Here is a 22,017-nt window from a genome sequence, read left to right as displayed (position 1 = left end):
CCTTCAGGTATGCACAAAATAAACAAATCTTTTCAGTTAACAGAAACACTTGCATGTATATGCTTTGCACTTAGCTGGACAATTCTTTAACTATGAGCTTAGCCAAGCTTCCCATCTTAAATTATGACTGCAGTTTTACAATTATTCACAAATAAAGGATCAAGAGGGGTGTGTTCCGTACTGCTCGGATTGTAAATATTGATGCTTCTACGTGCAAGTAAATACCATGAAAGTAATATACCTTTTCAAAAAGATTGTATTTATTTATTTGGATTTATTAACACTTTCTTGAAGAGCCATTTGCTTTACGAAGCTTGGATTTCAGATGTTTTTGGACTCAGGAGTTTCAGACTGATGATTTGCTGTGGTAGTAAGATGAGACGATGTAAGAGAATGCCAGTTTGATTTGTTGCATAGGACCAGTAATAGGCCATTCAGCCCATCATAGATTCGTAGAGTCATGCAGCACAGAAACAGGCCCTTTGGCCCATCCATCCCGACCAAGATACTTATCTAAATTAATCCCATTTGTCTGCATTTGGCCCATATCCTTCTAACCTGTTCCTATCCATGTACCTCTTAGACTTTGTGATCTCCTGGAATTTGTTCATTTATCTTCCGGTGTAAGAGGGGAGTTTTCCAGCCTATTCCTTAATTTAAACAGGATTAAAGTGAATTGTCTCTCAGCAAATTACATGGTTGTGGGGGTGAGGTTCATAGCACCTGGAGGCTGCAGCGTGCTGGTACAGCAGTGACCTTGTGAAGCAGCTAGTCTGTATCCTGTTTGTAGGTGAATGAAACAAGTAGGCAAATGATTCTTTCAATATTCCTTCACTGGATGTAGGCCTTGTTGGGAAGCCGGCATTTATTGCCCTATTCCAACTTGTCCATTGAATGAAAGTTTAAATAAATAGATTCTCAAGTAAGCTCATCTGTGGGTGGCACGGTAGCGTAGCGGTTAGCGCGACGCTATTCCAGCGCCAGCGATCGGGGTTCGATTCCCGTCGCTGTCTGTAAGGAGTTTGTACATTCTCCTGTGTCTGTGTGGGTTTCCTCCAGGTGCTCTGGTTTCCTCCCACATTCCAAAGACGTACGGGTATGTTAATATGGGTTTCAAATAGACGGCGCGGACTCGTTGGGCCGTAAGGGCCTGTTACCACGCTGTAAATAAAAAAAATTTTTTTAAAAATTTAAAAGTCTTTAACTTTCCCCGGTTTTTCTCTTGTGATGCTGGATCTGCCTGCCACTGAGGTATTGTGGGACTGGTGTCTTTCCCTGCCTGGCTGTGTTTACACCGAGTTGGTCAATGAATTGCTGCTGGCGCACCAGTTGTGCACAAGTCCTGATGAAGCAGATTTAATAAACACCAGAATTCCTTGTGCTTTACTTGAAGTCGAGAGATTACAAAAATAAGATTGTCTTGGCTGATAGTGTGAGTAAAGCGTAAGGAATTCTGGTGTAAAGAAAGGAAAGACTTTACTTGCTTTGCACTTTGAGCTATGAGTAACGTATTCTCATGACCTTTCTGGAGGTCAGTCCACTGACGATCTGTTAAACGTTGGTGAGTGACCAAGTCGCTCTTCCCATGGCTTTAGTACTTCTGAGGCTGAGAGGTCCTACTTTTAAGATAAACCCTAATACACATAAAGAGCTAAAATTGGAACTTCCCCTTTCAGCTATTACAGACTTTCACACTTGCCACCCCCCTAAATAGGGCTTAATTTTCTTCTCCTTCCCTGTCTGGTTTCTGTTTCAGCTGCTTGATAGAATTTTCAATGCATTATAGAGTCAATTCTGAATTACCTTCCAATTTCAAAACAGAGTCACAGAGCACTACAGCACGGAAACGGGCCTTTCGGCCCATCTAGTCCATGCCGACCTGATCTTCTACCTAGTCCCATCTACCTACACCCGGACCAAATCCCTCCAAACCCCTCCCATCCATGCACCCATCCAAACTTCTCTTCAATGTTACAATTAAACCCACATCCACCACTTCCGCTGGCAGCTCGTTCCACACTCGTGCCAACTTCTGAGAGAAGAAATTCCACCTCAGATTCCCCTTAAATATTTCACCTTTCACCCTAAACCTATGTCCTCCAGTTCTAGTCTCACCCAACCTTGGGGGGGGGGGGGAAGCCTGCATGCATTCACCCTATCTATACCCCTCATAATTTTGTATACCACTTTCAGATCTCCCCTCATTCTCCTGCACTCCAGGGAATAAAGTCCTATCCTATTCAACCTTTCCCTATAACTCAGGTCCTCAAGTCCCGGCAGAATCCATGTAAATTTTCTCTGCACTCTTTCAAGCTTATTGATATCTTTCCTGTGGGTAGGTGACCAGAACTGCACACAATGCTCTAAATTCGGCCTCACCAACGTCTTGTACAACTTCAACATAACGTTCCAACTCCTGTGCTCAGTGCCCTGATTTATGAAGGCCAAAGTGCCAAAAGCTCTATTTACAACCCTTTCTACCTATGATGCCACTTTCAAGGAACTATGGATCTGTATTCCCAGGTTCCTCTGTTCTACCGCACACCTCAGAGCCCTACCATTCACTGCATAAGTCTTACCCTGGTTTGTCCTCCCAAAGTGCAATACCTCACACTTGTCCACATTAAATTCCATCTGTCATTTTTCAGCCCATTTTCCTAGCTGGTCAGGATCACGCTGCAAGCTTTGATAGCCTTCCTCGCTGTCCACTATGCCCCCAATCTTGGTGTCATCTGCAAATTTGCTGATCCAGTTTACCACATTATCATCTAAATCATTAATATAGATGGTAAACAACAAAGGACCCAACACCGAAGCCATGTTGACTATCCTTAATCAGCCCCTGTCTATCCAAATACTTGTACATCCTGTCCCTTAGAATGCCTTCCAATAATGTACCCATGACTGACGTCAGGCTCAGAGGCCTATTAACTTCCCGGCTTATTCTTGGAGCCTTTTTTGAATAATAGAACAACATTAGCTATCCTCCAGCACCTCACCCACGGCTAAGGATGTTTTAACTATCTCTGCCAGGACCCCTACAACTTCTGCACTAGCCTCCTGCAAGGTCCGAGGGGACACCTTGTCAGGCCCTGGGGATTTATCCACTTTAATTTACCTCAAGACAGCTAGCACCACCCCTTCCATAATCTGGATACGGTCCATGACCTCACTACTCTTTTGCCTCAGTTCTGTAGTCTCTGTGTCTGTCTCAGAGTAAATACGGATGCAAAAGAATTCATTTAAGATCTCCGGCATCTCTTTTGACTCCATGCATAGATGACCATGCTGATCTTCAAGAGGAATAATTTTGTCCCTTGCTACCTTTATGCTCTTCATGTAGCTATAGAACTCTTTCACCTTGTCTGCCAGAGCAACCTGGTGTCCTCTTTTAGCCCTCCTGATTTATCTCTTAAGTGTTCTCTTGCATTTCTTATAATTCTCAAGCACCTCATTTGATCCTACCTGCCTATACCTGATATGTGCCTCCTTTTTTTTACCAGGGCATCAATAACCCTCGGTAACCCTAAACCTGTTAGCCTTGCCTTTTATTCTAACAGGAACATACTGATCCTATACTCTCAATATTTCACTTTTGAAAGCCTCCCACTTACCAAGCATCTCTTTGCCGGAAAACGGCCCATCCCAATCCATACCTGCCAGGTCCCTTCTGATGCCATCAAAATTGGCCTTGCTCCAATTTAGAATCTCAACCTGAGGACCAGTCCTATCCTTCTCCATAATTACCTTGAAACTAATGGAATTATGATCACTGGATCCAAAGTCTTCCCCTACACTCACTTCTGTCACCTGCTCCGTCTCGTTCCCCAAGAGGAGATCCAGTATCACGATCTCGCTAGTTGGGACCTCTACATACTTTCCTGAACACATTTGACAAGAGGTATCCCATCCAATCCCTTTGCAGTATGGGAGTCCCAGTTGAAATCACCTACTATCACAACCTTATTTTTCTTCCCTTTCTTATTCCTCAGTTCCACCCACATTGCTTCAGTAAACTAACCCTCCAGTATGTCCTCTCTGAGCACTGACGTGACACTTTCCCTGATGAGTAATGCCACCCCTCCCCCTTTAATATCTCCCCCTCTATCATGTCTAAAACACTGGAACCCTGCCAGTCCTGCCCCTCCTGCAACCAAGTCTCACTGATGGCTACAACATCATAATTCCACGTGCCGATCCATACTCTAAGTTCAACCGCCTCACCTACAATTCTCCTCGCATTGAAATAGGCGCATCTCAGAACATTAGTCCCATCAACCAGTCGATTTCTGTCTCTGCTCGTAGGCTGAACACCTACTTTCCCTACAGCCTCGCCACTTGCTGCCCTGCCACTCTGGTTCCCAACCCCCTGCAACTCTCGTTGCAGTGGGATTACTTGTTTTTACTTGAGTAGAGTTTTAAGTGGGAGTCAGATTCAATAGAATTAGATATTCACAAAAGGATTACATGTTAGGTTGCAGAATACAAACTTCAAAACCTCCCAGCTCCCACTCTCTGATCATTGAGGCGTGCTAATTGTACGTAAACAAAATTTGCTTGACTCGACTTGAAATACTGTACAGTGTATAAATCAATAACTCATCCAGGCACACATTGTGAGTTTCTATATAGTACCTCCTTGTTTGGTTCAGTAACTCTTCCTAACGAGCTCACTGACTGATTTTGAGTAACAGCATTTCAACAGGACAACAGCCCACACTGGGAGCCTCTAGTTCAATGCAGCATTGTGAATAATGATAAACTGATGGACAGTCAAAACCAAAGGATGCCTGATACATATCTCTCACTACCCCACTCTCCCCCCGCCTCTACTCCTTCCCCTACCCCTCTCCCCCCACTCCCACTCTCACCACTCTCCTCACCCCCAACCCTCCCTCCCCTCCCTCCCTCTCACCAACGCCCCTTTGTCTCTCCCCCTACACTCTCCCCCAACCCTCTCTGTCCTCAGTGTGTATATTCACAGAGCCCTGGTTCTCTCAGGGCATACAAGGTTATTAACCCTTCGGTCAATTAAGACCAGAAGGCATAGCAGAATTAGGCCATTCGGCCCATCGAGTCTGCTCTGCCATCCGATCATGGCTGATTTATTTTTCCCCCTCAACCCCGTTCTCCTGTAACCTTTGATGCCCTTACTAATCAAGAACCTACCAACCTCCACTTTAAATATACCCAATGACTTGGTCTCCACAGCCGTCTGTGGCAATGAATTCCACAGATTCACCACCCTCTGGCTAAAGAAATCCCTCCTCTTCTCAGTTCTAAAGGGACGTCCTTCTATTCTGAGGCTGTGCCCTCTGGTCCTAGACTCTCCCACTCCTGGAAACATCCTCTCCACATCCACTCTATCCAGGTCTTTCAATATTCGGTAGGTTTCAATGAGATCTCCCCCCACCCCCCACCCCCCCATCCATCTAAATTCCAGTGAGTACAGGCCCAGAGCCATCAAACGCTCCTCATACGTTAACCCGTCATGCCTGGGATCATTTTTATAAACCTCCTCTGGACCCATTCCAGTGCCAGCACATCCTCAGATATGGGGCCCAAAACTGCTCACAATACTCCAAATGTGGTCTGATCAATACCTCACAAAACCTCAGCATTACATCCTTGCTTTTATATTCTAGTCCCCTCGAAATGAATGCTAACATTGCATTTGTCTTCCTTACCACTGACTCAACCTGCAAGTTAACCTTTAAGGAATCCTGCACTGGGACTGCCAAGTCCCTTTGCACCTCTGATTTCTGAATTTGCTCCCCGTTTAGAAAATAGTCGACGCCTTTATTCCTTCTACCAAAGTGCATGACCGTACACTTCCCTGCGCTGTATTCCATCTGCCACTTCTTTGCCCATCCTCCCAACCTGTCCAAGTCCTCCTGCAGACTCCCTGCTTCCTCTACACTACCTGCCCCTCCACCTGTCTTTGTATCATCCCCAAAATTGGCCACAAAGCCATCAATTCCATCATCCAGATCATTAACATATAATGTGAAAAGTAGCAGACCCAACACCGACCCCTGCGGAACACCACTAGTGACCGGCAGCCAATCAGAAAAGGCCCCTTTATCTCCACTTTGCCTTCTGCCAGTCAGCCAATCTTCTATGCATGCTAGTACCTTTCCTGTAGTACCATGGGCTCCTATCTAGCGGCCTCATGTGTGGCACCTTGTCAAAGGCCTTCTGAAAATCCAAGTAAACAACATCCACTGACTCTCCTTTGCCTATCTTGCTTGTTACTTCCTCAAAGAATTCCAACAAATTTGTCAGGCAAGATCTCCTCTTAAGGAAACTATGCTGACTTTGGCCGATTTTATCATGAGTTTCCAAGTACCCCGAAACCTCATCCTTAATAATGGACTCTAACATCTTACTGAAGTCAGGCTGACTGGCCTATAATTTCCTGTCTTTTGCCTCCTGCCCTTCTTAAAGAGTGGAGTGACATTTGTGATTTTCCAGTCCTCTAGAACCATTCCTGACTCCAATGATTCTTGAAGGATCACTAGTAATGCCTCCACAGTCTCTATGGCGACCTCTTTCAGAATCCTGGGGGGTGGTCCATCCCGTCCAGGTGACTTATCCGCCTTCAGACCTTTCAGTTTCCCAAGCACCTTCTCCTTGGTAATGGCGACTACACTCACTTCCGTCCCCTGACTCTCCAGAATTTCTGGCATGTTGCTGGTGTCTTCCACAGTGAAGACTGACACAAAATACTTATTTAGTTCATCTGCCATTTCTTTGTTCCCTATTACTACCTCTCCAGCGTCATTTTCCAGCGGCCTGATGTCCACTCTTGCCTCTCTTTTACTCTTTATATATCTAAAAAAAATTTTGGTATCCTCTTTTATATTATTGACAAGCTTACCCTCATATTTCATCTTTTCTCCCTTTAATGCTTTTTTAGTTCCCTCCTCTTGGTTTTTAAAAGCTTCCTGATCCTCCAGCTTCCCACTAATTTTTGCAATATTGTATGCCCTCTCTTTTGCTTTTATGCTGTCTTTGACTTCCCTTGTCAGCCACGGTTGCCTCATCCTTCCTTTAGATTGCTGCTTCTTTGGGATGAACTGATCCTGTGTCTTCTGAATTACTCCCAGAAACTCCTGCCATTGCTGCTCTACCGTCATCCCTGCTGGGGTCCCCTTCCAATCATCTTTGGCCAGCTCCTCTCTCACACCTCTGTAGTTACCTTTACTCAACTGTAATACTGATATATCCGGTTTTAGCTTCCCCCTCTTGAACTGCCGGGTAAATTCTGTCATATTATGATCTCTGCCTGCTAAAGGTTCCTTTACCTTAAGCTCCCTAATCAAATCTGGTTCATTGCACAACACCAAATCCAGAATTGCCTTTTCCCTAGTGGGCTCGATCACAAGCTGCTCTAAAAAGCCATCTTGTAGGCATTCTACAAATTCTACAAATCCAGTACCCACCTGATTTTCCCAATCTACCTGTATATTGAAATCCCCCATGACCACCGTAACATTGCCCTTTTTACATGCCTTTTCTATCTCCTGTTGTAATTTGTACCCCACATCCTGGCTACAATTCAGAGGCCTGCATGTAACTCCCATGAGGGTCTTTTTACCCTTGCAGTTTCTTAACTCTACCCACAAGGATTCTACACCTTCTGATCCTATGTCACTTCTTGCTAAGGATTTGATTTCATTTTTTCCCAACAGAGCCACCCCCTCCCCCCTCTGCTCAGCTGCCTGTCTTTTCGATAGGATGTGTATCCTTGGATGTTTAGCTCCCAGCTCTGATCTTCTTTCAACCACGACTCTGTGACGCCCACAATGTCGTACCTGCCAATTTCTAACTGTGCTATAAGCTCATCTACCTTATTTTGTATACAACATGCATTCAAATTTCACACCTTCAGTCCGGTATTCACCACCCTTCTTCTCAAGTTTGTCTCCATGTTGCCTGAAGTTAAATTCTTATCCCTTTCCAAACTTTCTGTCTTATTCTTTATTCAAGAGACTTCAGTAACCTCTCCTGTACTCTCCTTCCCTTTTACTTTATCCATACTTTTCCAATCTGTTGAACCCATCCCCTACTATTCAGTTTGAAGGCCTATCTACAACCCTAGTTATGTGATTCGCCAGGACCTTGGTCCCAGCATGGTTCGGGTGGAGCCCGTCCCATCGGAACAGCTCCCTCCTTCCCCAATACTGGTGCCAATGTCACACGAATTGAAACCCACTTCTACCACACCAATCTCTGAGACACGCATCTAACTCTCTGATCTTATTGACCCTGTGCCAATTTGCTTGTGGTCAGGTAGTAATCCAGAGATTATTACCTTTTTGGTTCTGCTTTTTAATTTAGTCCCTAGCTATTCAAATTCCCAAAGCAGAACCACTTTCCTTGTTCTGCCTACGTCGTTGGGACCCACATGAACCACAACAACTGGATCTATCCCCTCCCACTCCAAATTCCACTGCAGGTCAGATGAGATGTCCTGAACCCGGGCACCAGGCAGGCAACACAGCCTTTGGGTCTCTCGGTCCTTGCAACAGAGGATTGTGCCCATTCCCCTGGCTATACTATCCTCAATTACAACTACATTTCTCTTCTCTCCCCCCTCTTGAATGGCTCCCTGAACCATGGCACCACAGTTCGGTTGCTCATCCTTCCTACAGCCCCCACTCTCAGCCACACAGGGAGCAGGTATCTCAGACCTGTTGGACACGCACAAGGGCTGAGGCTCCTCCAGCACTACCTCTTGGATCCCCCTACCTGCCTCACTCACAGTCACACCCTCATGTCCCTGACCACAGACTGAATTTGAAGTAGTTCATCTGATGGGTGTGACTGCCCCCTGAAACACAGCGTCCAGGTAACTCTCCCCCTCCCTGATGCCTCGCAGTGTTTGAAGCTCAGATTCCAGGTCATCAACTTTGAGCCGAGTTCCTCGAGCAACCAACACTTGCTGCTGATGTGGTCAACAGGAACCACAGAGGGGTCCACCAGCTCCAACATCGTGCAGCTACAACACATCACCTGATCCTGCATCCCTACTTTATTTAATTAGTTGTAGATGTCTGGATGTCGGGGCCATGAACTGTCTCCACCCTGTTAGTGCACAACCAGTTGGCCATCTTCCCCCAGTACTTTTGACGAAACTCGGTCACTGCTGCCAGACAACTTGAGGAACCAAAGTTCCTCAGACAAACAATGCGGCAGATAATCTGTACCGTTAGCAATACTGGCTGGGGAATAAAAACTGGCCATGGACATGAGGGGACCTCCCCTGATTTGAGTAAGAATTGTGCCATGCAGCCTTTCTTGATCCGGTCTGTGTAACGTCTCAGCTGACAGACAGTACAGCACTTGCTCAGCACCTCACTGGATTTTGTGTCAGGTGGCTTCAATGGAAACCACAACCTTGTGAATCAAAGGCAAAAGTGGTAGCCACCAAGCTGCACCTCACACCTACCTGTGGCCCCCTTTGAAGTTGCCTGTGTCTCACTGGTCACACTTTCCTCTCTGGGGACTTTCCATTAAGACCATTCTCTTCTAATAATGACAGTTTCCACCAATTCACTTCATCAGGCCACTTCCAACCAAGCCTCTCTCGCACTGGGTGTGAAGTAGCAACGTGGGGAGTTGGCATGTTCTCCCTGGGACCATGTGGGCTTCCCACAAGTACTCCTTCACCCAACTCTCCAATTCTGTTCCAAATGTCTCCTTCTCTGCTGTGAGGAAAAATACAATCCATTCTGCTGGGTTATCATTTAGAATCAGTCCGGTTTGAAGTTAATGTGGACAGTGCAAAGCAAATGTGTAACTGGCGAATCTGGAGCCTGAGCCCTGGACAACATTGACAGCAGTCGTGGTTCTTGAGACACAGCTCAGGTACTGAGCAGTGCAGTGCGCAGGAAGAAAATCTGCTGTCTGACGGTGCCAGAGACCTGCGTTCAATCCTGCCCCTCGGTGCTGTGTTCTTGCTGTGACTGTGTGGTTTCCCCTGCGTGCACCGGTTTCCTCCTGTATCCCAAAGACACGCAGGTTGATAGGTTAATTGGACACTGTTAGTTGCTCCTAGTGTGTGGGTGAGTGTAGCATCTGGAGGAAGTTGATGGGAATGTCGGGAAGGATGTGTGGTAATGGGTGCTTGATGATGGGTGGGGAGGGGGAGCTCAGTGGGCTGGGGGACCCGTTTTGGTGCTGTATCACACTGTGACTCCTGGATTCAGTGACGTGGTTTGTATTCCACCATCGTAACTGGGGAACAATGTCAATGTAATAACATACGCGAACATTTATTTTTACAAAAAATGTTCCAAGTCGTGAAACCACTGGATTGTCATAACAACCCATCTGAAAGGAAATATGGTGTCCCTTCCAGTCCTCTTACAGGGTCTCAATCTGAAATGTCAACCATCCCGCTGCCTCCACAGATGCTGCCTGACCCACTGAATTCCTCCAGCAGTTTGTTTATGCTGTCCTTCCTGATCTGACCTATGTGTGAATCCAGATATCTCCTCAGTTCATGACAATTAGACTTGGACAAAAATGATGCCGCTTCCAGTGACAGCTACACCTAGTGAGCAAATAAATGTTCAGCTTGAAACTCTGGGATACAAGTGCAAGACTAGGGAATGTTCAATTTGTGGATGTAATTAATGCAAGTGATGTGGTCTGACTGACTAACAGGTAGAACTGATGGGCAAGCTCTGCAATCAACCATGGACGTTTATTTTCATTTCTAGCCCACTATGCAGAGCCTACGCTGACTTCGGAGGGACAACAGGGTGAAGGAAAGTCCGTGAGGCTGACCTGCTCTTCATGGGGAGGATATCCAGAACCGATCGTACACTGGACCAGTGGTTTCCTGAACATCGATGAAAACAGTACGGCCGAGAATTTCACTAACTGTTCTCGTGAACAACTGTGCAACGTTACCTCTGTTCTGTGGGCACATACTGCATTAAACTCCATTACTTGTAAAATATACAATGCCAAGCTGAAGGAGAATAAAACTGCAACATATATTGGGAGTAAGTGAAAATTATACGTACATCTTTCTCCTGAAAAGTTCCCCAAATATAGATGACAATTGTCATGTCTCAGGGGTCAACCAGAAATGTTGAATCTGTTTCTCTTCCCACAGATGTGGTCTGCCCTGATGAGCATTTCAGCATTTTCTGTTATTGGTTTAGATTTCTCACATCTGCAGGTTTTTATTTTGATTTTCACTATTTTTTTATTGAGATGACAAGTTTTGTTCTATTTTAGTTCTTTTTGTTGAGTTCCTATTTCACAACCCACGACAATGCAGTATTGTATTCTCTAGCCAGCTACTGCTGTTGTCAAAACCATTTGTCCTTGGAGGGATATCAGAGGGAAATTCAATCCTGATTCATTGCAAAACTTTTTGCATTTGAAGTTTCTGGTAGTAATTCCACACCCCTAGTGCCCAGGCTTTGAACCCTGCCTGATTTTATTTTGATGAAGATCTTCGACCTGAAACATTTAACCCTCTCCTTTCACTTGTCAAGTGTTTTCTGATTTTTGTTTCAGATTCCAGCATCTGCAGGTTTTTGTTTCCTTGGTTCTCATTTTATTTCTCCAGAAACCAGTCACAGAACCTGTCAGGTTGGGGTAAGGTCATCTAGGACATGCAAAGAGGAAAGTCTCAGGTCATTCTTTGTGTTGCACACCAGACAGGGTGATTCCTACTCTGTACAAATGGGATATCCCTGAAAGTTTGATAAATATGTAAAGAATCTCAGGATGTTTTGTTCATGTAAAATAAATGCAGCCACCTTTCATTTAGCCATTCAAACTTCCAACTCTTGGGGCTAATCCAAGGCGGAGTACAAGGTAAATGGCAGGATTCTGGACAATGTGGAGGAGCAGAGGGATCTGGGGGTTCATATCCACAGATCACTGAAAGTTGCCTCACAGGTGGATAGGGTAGTTAAGAAAGCTAATCGGATGTTTGCTTTCATAAGTCGAGGGATCGAGTTTAAGAGCCGCGAAGTGATGATGCAGCTTTACAAAACTCTGGTTAGGCCACACTTAGAGTACTGTGTCCAATTCTGGTCGCCTCATTATAGGAAGGATGTGGAGGCGTTGGAAAGGGTGCAGAGGAGATTTACGGGATGCTGCCTGGATTAGAGAGTATGCATTATGGGGAGAGATTAAAGGAGCTAGGGCTTTACTCACTGGAGAGAAGGAGGATGAGGGGAGACATGATAGAGGTGTACAATATATTAAGAGGAATAGATAGAGTGGACAGCCAGCGCCTCTTTCCCAGGGCGCCAATGCTCAAAACAAGAGGGCATGGCTTTAAGGTAATGGGTGGGAAGTTCAAGGGAGATGTCAGAGGGAGGTTTTTCACCCAGAGAGTGGTTGGTGCATGGATGCGCTGCCTGGGGTGGTGGTGGAGGCTGATACATTGGACAAGTTCAAGAGATTGTTAGATAAGCATATGGAGGAATTTAAGTTAGAGGGATATGTGGGAGGAAGGGGTTAGATAGTCTTAGGTGTGGTTTGAAGGTCGGCACAACATGGTGGGCCGAAGGGCCTGTATTGTGCCATATTGTTCTATGGTTCTATGGTTCTACTTCACTGTGGCAGACAGTCTTGCTTTTGCTAATTTAGTTTTGTTCAGGGTTTAGTCTACAAGATGCAGTGTGTGTAGGATTCAGTGCATTGTGGTCCATAGGGTACATGGGTCTCAATGTGAACTGTACAATTAGATTGAAGCTGTGTGAAACCAACAGTGTAGGTTCTGAGTGTGGAAGTTATAGTAGTATAGTTGCATGTACAGAAGGCAAAGTAAATGAAAGATGGCCAAGAAATTCAGAAATAATGAAGAAAATAATAAAGGAATAATTGTTTTAATTAAGTAATTATTGCAAGTCGGAAGCTGAAGGAATTAAGCCCCAGGTATAATACTGAAGTTAAATAATTAGCATTGCTTTATAAAGACTAAAAAGACAATTTCATGCCAACCATTCCCTTTTTCAATGGGAGAGGGAGATGACAAAGCAGAGAAGTAATTCTATATCTTGGCATTTCCCAATACATCTGTCAGATGTTGCTCAGTGCTTTGTGCAGGGTCTCTGACTGTGTTCCTGATTTACTTCTCATCACTTTTGCTCACTTGGACAACTTTGAAGCATTGAATGCAATTTATAATTTTATCAGCTACTGTTTGTATTCCCATGCCCCGAAGATAATGCAAAAAAATTGGATGAAAACCTATTGGTTCCTGTTTTCAATATTTACATCAATAACGAACTGATATTTTTGTATTTGTACAGATTTCTTCCAAGAATATAATATAAGTAACATTGTGAGTGAAACACATCGTAGATGGACTATAACAGTGGTCATCGTTGTTGTTATATTGGTGCTACTGGTAGCTTACATTTTACTGGGACATTTCAGCAAGCCTTCAAGTGGTGAGTATTTTATCCTCTTTTTAGTTTAGCTGAATGACACTAAAAGGTAAGAAGGTTCAACAGGGTTAGGCCACTCGGTACTAACTAGAGCGAATTCTGGGAGGCTGGTTTCCACCCGAACACCATAAAGTCCTTTAGGTGAACAGTAACAAAGGGGATTGGGTCCCATTTGATTGTGTACAGGAACGAAGTGAAAAAAAAATTCAATTCAAAAGTTGTTGATAAAGTAAGAGGTGTGGAAAATGGAAATCAGGTGGTTTCCGAATCTTATTTATGAGAAGGATCAGCAGAATTTGAATTTTATTTGTCAATCGGTTTGATAGATAAAATGAAAGTTAGGCATTTATTTTAATTTTTAGCAATTGTAGTTTTCAAGACTGCACAAAGGTAGAGGTGTAGGGCACAAAGCTAATTGGCCTCGCAGGCCTGCCCTCCCACAGCCATTGAGTCATACAGTACAGAAACAGGCCCTTTGGCCCACCATGTCCATGCTGACCATCTATACTAACCCCATTTACCAGTAAAGTACCACTGAATACTTTAGTCAAAATAAAAAAGCATTAGTACACACAAACTATAGAGTCATACAACACAGAAGCAGGACTTTGGTACACACCAATCATCAAACATCCACTTGCAATAATCCTGAACTAATCTCATCATTGTTTTCATCCTCTCTACATTGCCATTAGATTCTACCACTCACCTACACACTCAGGGCATCTTGCAGTAATTTACCAACTAACCCACATGTCTTTGGGGTGTGTGAGGAAACCAGAGGTCGCAGGGAGAATGTACAAACTCCACACAGAGTGCACCAGAGGTCAGAATTGAACTTGGGTCCCTGGACCTGTGAGGCAGCGGCTGTGTTAGCTGCACCACTCCAAATCAATAATATAAATCTTCCTACTTCAAACCACATTGCATTACTTTGACTTTTATATTACGTTCATCAGAGTGACTGAAGAAACAAAATACTTTGGGATTTTTGCAACAGTTATCGGAGTGTCCAGATTGCCAGATCCAGCAACTTTATCATGCTTCCACAGTTTAAAAAAAATATTGTGAGTAACGGTAGAATTATTTCTTCCGATCTGTGATTGTGAAGTAAAATTGACCTTTCCCAATTAAAAATCACATCCTGCTAAGTCTATGTCCCACAACTTTAGACCAGACCAGAGGGAGCACCACCACCCAGCTACTCCCTGCAGAGCAGAAACTGATTGGTGGAGCTCCTTACTGACCCAGGGACCAGTCTGGAGCAGAGTCCCAGCTCTTTAACCTTATTGACGTTAGAAAACAGAAGTGAACCATCTGTCCCCTCTCCCCACCGTTACCACACAGCAATCTCACCTCTGGGCTCTTTTTTTATTTAAGGCTCTCTGATGTTAGTGTTCTGTGTTTGTCCTGCACTTCGTTCTGTTTTGTTTCTTTGCTTCAGTCTTCTCTTGCTGGACACAGTTCCACTTATGTCTGTTGTATGTTCGTCCAAAACACGTAACCAACTCTCCTTGGGGCGTGACTGCAGTTCTGTTCTCAACAGCTGTTGTCAGGTGGACTTCCAGCAGAGGTCACCAGAAAGCAGACAGAGGGTGAGACACCTGACTGACCTCCCCCTCCAGGGAGAAACAGGTTGATTTGAGTGTCCTAAATGGTCTCTCAAAAGTTATGAAACAATCCCACTGCCCCAACTTTTCCCAATTTTGGATTATATAGTGCAGCACATCAGGAAGAAGGAAACCATGCAACCTTTGACACAGAAGGGTCCTATTTGGCCCATTGTGTCCATAAAAACATAGAAACATAGAAAACCTACAGCACAATTTGGGCCCTTCGGCCCACAAAGCTGTGCCGAACATGTCCCTACCCTAGAGATTACGAGGCTTTCCCATAGCCCTCTATTTTTCTCAGCTCCATGTACTTATCCAATAGTCTCTTAAAAGACCCTATCGTATCCGCATCCACCGCCGTTGCCGGCAGCCCATTCCGCGCACTCACCACTGTCTGAGTAAAAAACTTACCCCTGACATCTCCTCTATATCTACTCCCCAGCACCTTAAACCTATGTCCTCTTGTGGCCACCATTTCAGCCCTGGGGAAAAGCCTCTGACTATCTACCCGATCAATGCCTCTCATCATCTTATACACCTCTATCAGGTCCACCCTCATCCTCCGTCGCTCCAAGGAGCCATGTCAGCTGAAAAAAAGTCTCATGAGACAGAAAGACTCTCTTTCTGTCTCTCAGTCCATGTGTTTCAGTGCATCCAATTACCTTTCAAACCTGGCACCAGCAAACAAGTACTTCCCCTCTCCAACACTCCATCCTTTGGATAAAAAGATGTTCCCACACACTGCATTAACCTTTCTAACAATTAATATATATGAGAATGTAGGAGGTATGATCAGTGGGTCATAGATAGTGAAGAAGGTTCTCTAAGAATACATGGTAGGACATATAGAGTAAATGACAGGGACCTTAGGAGAGTTGATATGCAGAGTGACCTTGGAGTGCAAGTCCACAGCTCACTGAAAGTGGATAAGGGGTTGACGAAGGCATTTGGTAGGAATGCCTTCATAGGTTGATGCATTGAGTATAAAAGTTGCGATGTCATGTTGTAACTGAAGATATCTATTTATTTATTAATTTATGAGTCACATGTACATCGAAACACACGGTGAAATGTGTCTTCTTGCATCACTGATAATGTGCTGGGGGCAGCCCGCAAGTGTCGCCACTCTTCTGGCGCCAACATAGCACGCCCACAGCTCCTAACCTGTATGTATTTGGAATGTGGGAGGAAACCGGAAGCACCCGGAGGAAACCACGCAGACACGGGGAGAACGTACAAACTCCTTACAGAGAGTGGCCGGAATTGAACCCGGGTCACTGGCGCTGTAATAACGTTACACCAACTGCTAACACAAAACATTGGTTAGATCACACTTGGAGTACTATGTACAGTTCTGGGCACCACACTACAGGAAGGATGTGGTAGCAATAGAGAGGGTGCAGAAGAGATTCACCAGGATGTTGCCTGGAACGGAGGGTGCAGATAAGGAGAGACTGGATAGGCTGGGTTTATTCTCATGGAAGGCTGAGGACAGACCTTGTAGAGGTTTATAGAGGGGCATAGTTAGGGTAGATAGTCAGAAGCCTTTATCCCAGAGTAGGGGAGTCTAGAACCAGAGGGCACAGGTTTAAGGTGAAAGGGGAGAAATGTAAAGGAGATCTGAGGGTATGTATTTCACACACAGGGCGGTGGGTATCTGGAATGAGCTGCCAGAGGAGGTGATGGAGGCAGATACAATAACAATGTTTAAAAAGGTGTTTGGACAGATACTTGTAAAGGAAAGGTATAGAGGGATACAGGCCTAATGTGGGCAGGTGGGATTAGCATAGACAGCCATCACAGTTGTCATGGATGAGGTGCACTGCAAGGGCCTTCTCTGTGCTGTACGATGCTACGGTGCTGTGAATTACCTTAACTTTGTTTCCTGATTTTTGACTTTTCTGTGCATACCTTCCACCCATGCCTCGTATAATTTAATAAACTTTGATTAAATCTCCCCTCAGCTTCTGCTGTTCTAAAGAAAACAACACCAGCCTAGACAAACATAACTGAACTTCCCCATCCCTGCAAAAATCCTTATAAAACACCTCTGCATTATCCTAGTTCCACCACATCCTTCTGGTGACGCTGTGATCGGAACCGTCCTGTAGAACTGACGTGATATAATTGGTGTTTTCCACAGTTCCACCATGACTTCCCCATCCGAGAACCTCGTGATCAAGAAAAGTATCTCCTCTGACTTTTCTTTAGGTAAATGTGAACAGACGATACCAGGTCCCACTGATTGTTCACAGTGCACTCAGTCTGCATCCCCTCGCCACATTGCTCTTCTGAAATTCATCTCCTCACCTTCTCCAGGTGGAGTTCCAGCTGACCCCGTTCACCCAGCTGCCCCCGTTCACCCAGCTGCCCCCATTCACCCAGCTGCCCCCGTTCACCCAGCTGACCAGCCCAGTGATACCTCCCTTCAGTCTCCAGCACCTGTGCCACCTACCATCACTGACTATTTCTGCATCATTTGTAAACTGCCTAAACACGCCCCTAACTTCAGACAAAATCACTGACGTGGATGACAAAACGTTAGAGACCCTGAACTGTTGGGCCATAAACATAAGATGAACTGGATACAATAAACGAGAGGGTACTCAGTGTTGTGGACAACAAGAGGATCTTGGAATATACACCACAGGTCCTTGAGGGTATCGGGTCGGGTCAACGTGGTGGTTTAAAAAGACATACGGAATTCTTTCCTTCCATGGTTGATGCATAGAATGTAAGAGCAGGGACGGCATGGTGCTGCGGCAGGTAGTGCTGCTGCCTCACAGCTCCGATGAGCCAAGTTCAATCCTGACCTCTGGCACTCTCTGTGTGGAGTTTGTACCTTCTCCCTGTGACCGCGTGGGTTTCCCCCGGGTGCTCCGTTTCCCTCCCACATCGCAAAGACGTACGGGGTTGGTGGGTTAACTAATTACCGTGAAATGTCCCTCGTCCAGGTGGGCGAGAGGAGGATAAAGTGGACATGATGGCCACGTGACGGAGCATTGGTCGCTAGAAATATGGGCGGAATGGGATTGCTCTGAGTGCCAGCATAAACTTGATGGGCCGAATAGCCTCCTATGTCTTGTGAAACTATTAGCAAGACCACAGGAAAGGTGTGATTGCACATGGAGCTGGTGCAGAGGCAGATTCATGAGAACGTTGCCTGCACGGGGAAATTCTAGCTCTAGGGAAAGGTGAGATGAAGGACAGTTGTCTTCACAACTGAGGAAACTGAGGACAGAGTTAACTGAGGTGAAAAAAGTTATGAGGGTCCTGGGTAGGTTAAATATGAAGGACCTGTTTCCTTTAACAGGGCCAAAAACCAAGAGGCAAGGATTGTGGAAAGGTCAGCGGGGAGATGAGGAACTGACTGCCAGAGAGGGTGGTGGAGGAATTCCTGGAAGTGGGATTAAGCGGGGTAGCTCTTTCCACCAGTGCAGATGCAGTGAATGGGCTCCTTCTGTGTCATAAGTTTTCTAAGGAGCCAATAAGGGATGCAGGCGATAGTTTGCCACCCGGCGATTGGTAAGGTGGCAGAACAGGCTATCAAAGGGAATGAGTGATGTGGTCAGTTAGGGGAAGCTCGGAGCTGCACCTGGGGGAGATGGGAATTGGCAGCTTCAGTGATTGGATCAAGTGAAATAAGCTGGGATGAGGCATGTGGGGTGTAACCACCAGCACTGGCCTGGTGGGTAAATGGCCCCTTACATGATGTATGAACATGGCTGGAGTTTCTTCTATGGCCCAACAACTCCAAGTGTTAGGAGTTGCCTTGGCTGCATTTTGTGCTCCAGGTCTGAGGTGCTACAGACGTCTCTGTGGACCTTCTGTTTCATGGTGGGGTGGGGAGCAGATCCAAGGCCACGGGTGGCCTGAACACAGTATTTATCCGACAGTGCAGGAGGATGGGAATATCTCGTCGCTATGTCAAAGCCCCAGTGGGTGTCCACCTCCTTCAAGCTCAGGTGCCAGTCACATGCCTTGCAAGATCCCCTGGAAGTTCTGGGAAACTGAGCATGGGTGGAGATCTGACCAAACTGGTTCCCTTCCATCCCTTTGCACTGCTGAAACTTCCTTCAAATATTCCCCACAGTTTAAACATTGCACTTGAATCTTTTCAGCAGATGGTGTGGCTGCACAGCAAAGTGAGCTGGCCTCGTTTGTTGGCTTGGATCCTGCAGTTTGAGCCCAGTAAGTATTCCTGTCCCTCAGTGAATCTTTTCGTGTTGCTCTATGTTTCAAAAATGGAGAAGCTAGTTTATAAACGCCACAGATTTTGGATGAGGGAGGAAGATGTCTATGGAGGTTGGTGTGGGTGTGGAATCCATGTAACTTACAGCTCCAGTGAAGTCTCCCTGGTTATTGGTTCCTCAATCTCTAACTATGCACATAAATACGATGGAGACATGATGTCAACCCAGAATTCAGAATCTAGTGCAGGGTGAGAGCCCACAGCTTCTACAGTATCAACAGTTTCTCCTAATTAGTGTTGAGGGGTTCCAATTAGTGAGCAGTTTGGGTTATAACAATGACAGAATCAGAATCAGGTTTATTGTCACTGACATATGTTGTGAAGTTTGCTGTTTTGCAGCAGCAGGACAGTGCAAGACATAAAATTACTATAAGTTACCATAAAATAAATAAATAGCGCAAAAGAGGAATAATGAGGTAGTGTTCATGGACTGTTCAGAAATCTGATGGCGGACGGGAAAAATCTGTTCCTAAAACATTGAGTGTGGGTCCCTGGTGGTGAGGGTCCTTAGTGATGGATGCTGCCTCCTTGAGGCACCGTCTCTTGAAGATGTCCTTGATGGCGGGGAGGGTTGTGCCCGTGATGGGACTGGCTGAGTCTACAACCCTCTGCAGCCTCTTGTGATCCTACACATTGGAGCCTCCATACCAGGCAGTGATGCAACCAGTCAGAATGCTCTCCACCGTACATCAGTGGAACATTTACATTATCTGTGGAGCAGTTACATCTGAGGGATTGAGATAAAGACAATGGTTGGAATATAGAGCAGGGGGTGTTCCTAAAGGTGAGATCCTGCAAAGGGGATCAGTAGGATGAAGATTTTGGCGGGACAAATCAGGGTCATTGTGATCCCAAGGATAATGGGCAGAAGGCTAGGGTCCAGGAAGACTATGGCTGGTAGAGACATCAGGGAGGGGTGTAGGAGCTTAGAGTTATCCCACAACCATACAAATATACAAGGACGTACCTGATGGTGGGGAAACCTAGACCTAGCGGGTCACAGCCTAAGGCTACAGGCCAATTAGGACAGAGAAGATTTTATCACTCAGAGTGGTGAACCTGTGGGAGGCAGTTGAAGACAAAGCATGAAATACATACAAGGAATTAAATCAAGGAAGTAAAACTCCGACTGTCTGATTGTTCAGACATCCTGACAGTTCAGTGTTTGGCCCATTGGGCCCTGTATCCCGTGCTCCCTGCTTCCCACATCCCCTTTAAACTGATCAAGGCCCTGTTTCCTGTGCTTTCTCACCACATCCTCTCAAATGTATTATACCACTTTGTACCACCTAAAAATGAATTATAAAATGTCTTGGTGCACTAATACCTGTAAGATTTACAGTCTGGCAAATCTGCTCGTCTGCATCACCTAATCCTTGCAATTGTAAAGGCTCAAGAGTTCAAGGGATATTGGTAGAAAGCTGGTACAGTGCGCTGAATTTGGATGGTCAGCCATGATCATATTGAATGGTAGAACAGGCTTGAAGGGCCAAGTGGCCTACTCCTAATCAGGTGCCCATTTACTACAGTGACAAGAAGGACTGTGAATCTTCAGAACTCTTCACTCCGAAGGGTGTGGAGGCTCATTCTCTGAGGTCAGTATGTTTGTGGGACAAAGGGAATGAAGAGGTGGGGGTGGGGCAGCAAAGTGGAGCTGATGTTGAAGAAGGATCATTGACTTGGAACGTTAACTGTTTCCTCTCCAATGATGCTGTCTGACCTGCTGAATCTTTCCAACAATTCCCGTTTTATCCAGGAGTTCTCTAGTATTTCATTTTACTGGTGAGGTAGAAGTTTCACCATCTTATTGAATGGGAGAGCAGGACTGGGAAGTTAGGAGGCTGCTTGAGCTCCCGTTCCTCATGTTCTCAGCCGGATTGTCAGTGTGACCTGGGATTGGTATGTGCTTGTGATCAGAGCTATTTGTTTGTCCACTTTCAGAAGTCGCGTATGGACGGCCCAGGGCTGTGCTGAGGGTCAGCTGTTAACCAGTGACAATGACAGAAACTTGGAGGAGAACGGTCCAGATGTTGTGGCTGTGGAGTGCACATTCTGTCACGCTGTGAATTACTTTGTATACATTTCCTTCGTTTGCTTTCATTAACTCTACTCTCCATAAGGATGGAGCCAATGTGAAATGCTCCACACGCCACATTCCCTTCTGGAAAGGAGCCACATCTTCGTTGCCGACCTCGTTGGATTGTCCAGCTGGATTTGATCAAATGAAAACACAGATGGCATTGGGAGCCTGAACATTACCACCTCACTCCAACACAATCAGCAACAATACAGCCAAAGGATCCATATGTTCATTTTGTTTTATTTTGCTATGTTCTCTTTTAAAAAAACACAGGTCTCACTCTACTGTACATCTAGCTAAACTGCAACAACTATACAGTCCATTATATGAAAAAACACATAAGACTAACCAAAATATATCTTGGAACATTTATTAGATAGATAGATAGATAGATAGATAGATAGATAGATAGATAGATAGATAGATAGATAGATAGATAGATAGATAGATAGATAGATAGATAGACAGACAGACGTTCCTGGGTTTGCACAAGTAATTTAACTTTTAAAAACCTCCCGAATTTAACATTCCCAGAGGAAATGAAAATGCCGTAGTCACTTTTCCAACGTATTTTAGATTTTCAGACCAACTATTTGTTCCCTGGACATTTTGCAATGAACTGAAGATGTTGCCTCGTGCAAG

General features: G+C 45.2%; 1 protein-coding gene across 2 annotated transcripts in view; it reads left to right on the top strand.

The window, feature by feature from the left end:
- Positions 1 to 21,745, top strand: part of LOC127585692 (CD276 antigen-like) — a 48,514-nt gene extending 26,769 nt beyond the window's left edge. The window contains exons 4-7 of one of the 2 annotated variants that reach the window (XM_052043379.1): positions 10,731 to 11,018; positions 13,293 to 13,433; positions 19,168 to 19,234; positions 21,237 to 21,745. In XM_052043379.1, the coding sequence (XP_051899339.1) occupies positions 10,731 to 11,018; positions 13,293 to 13,433; positions 19,168 to 19,229 (491 nt within the window). In that variant the 3' untranslated portion in view covers positions 19,230 to 19,234; positions 21,237 to 21,745. Of the gene's footprint in view, positions 1 to 10,730; positions 11,019 to 13,292; positions 13,434 to 19,164; positions 19,235 to 21,236 lie in introns of both variants that reach the window. The other variant, XM_052043378.1, reaches the window with a different exon arrangement.
- The last annotated feature ends 272 nt before the right edge of the window (positions 21,746 to 22,017 follow it).

The sequence above is a fragment of the Pristis pectinata genome, chromosome 33 (assembly GCF_009764475.1).
Source record: "Pristis pectinata isolate sPriPec2 chromosome 33, sPriPec2.1.pri, whole genome shotgun sequence".
NCBI classification, from domain to species: domain Eukaryota; kingdom Metazoa; phylum Chordata; class Chondrichthyes; order Rhinopristiformes; family Pristidae; genus Pristis; species Pristis pectinata.
This window is presented reverse-complemented; position numbering and strand designations above follow the sequence as displayed.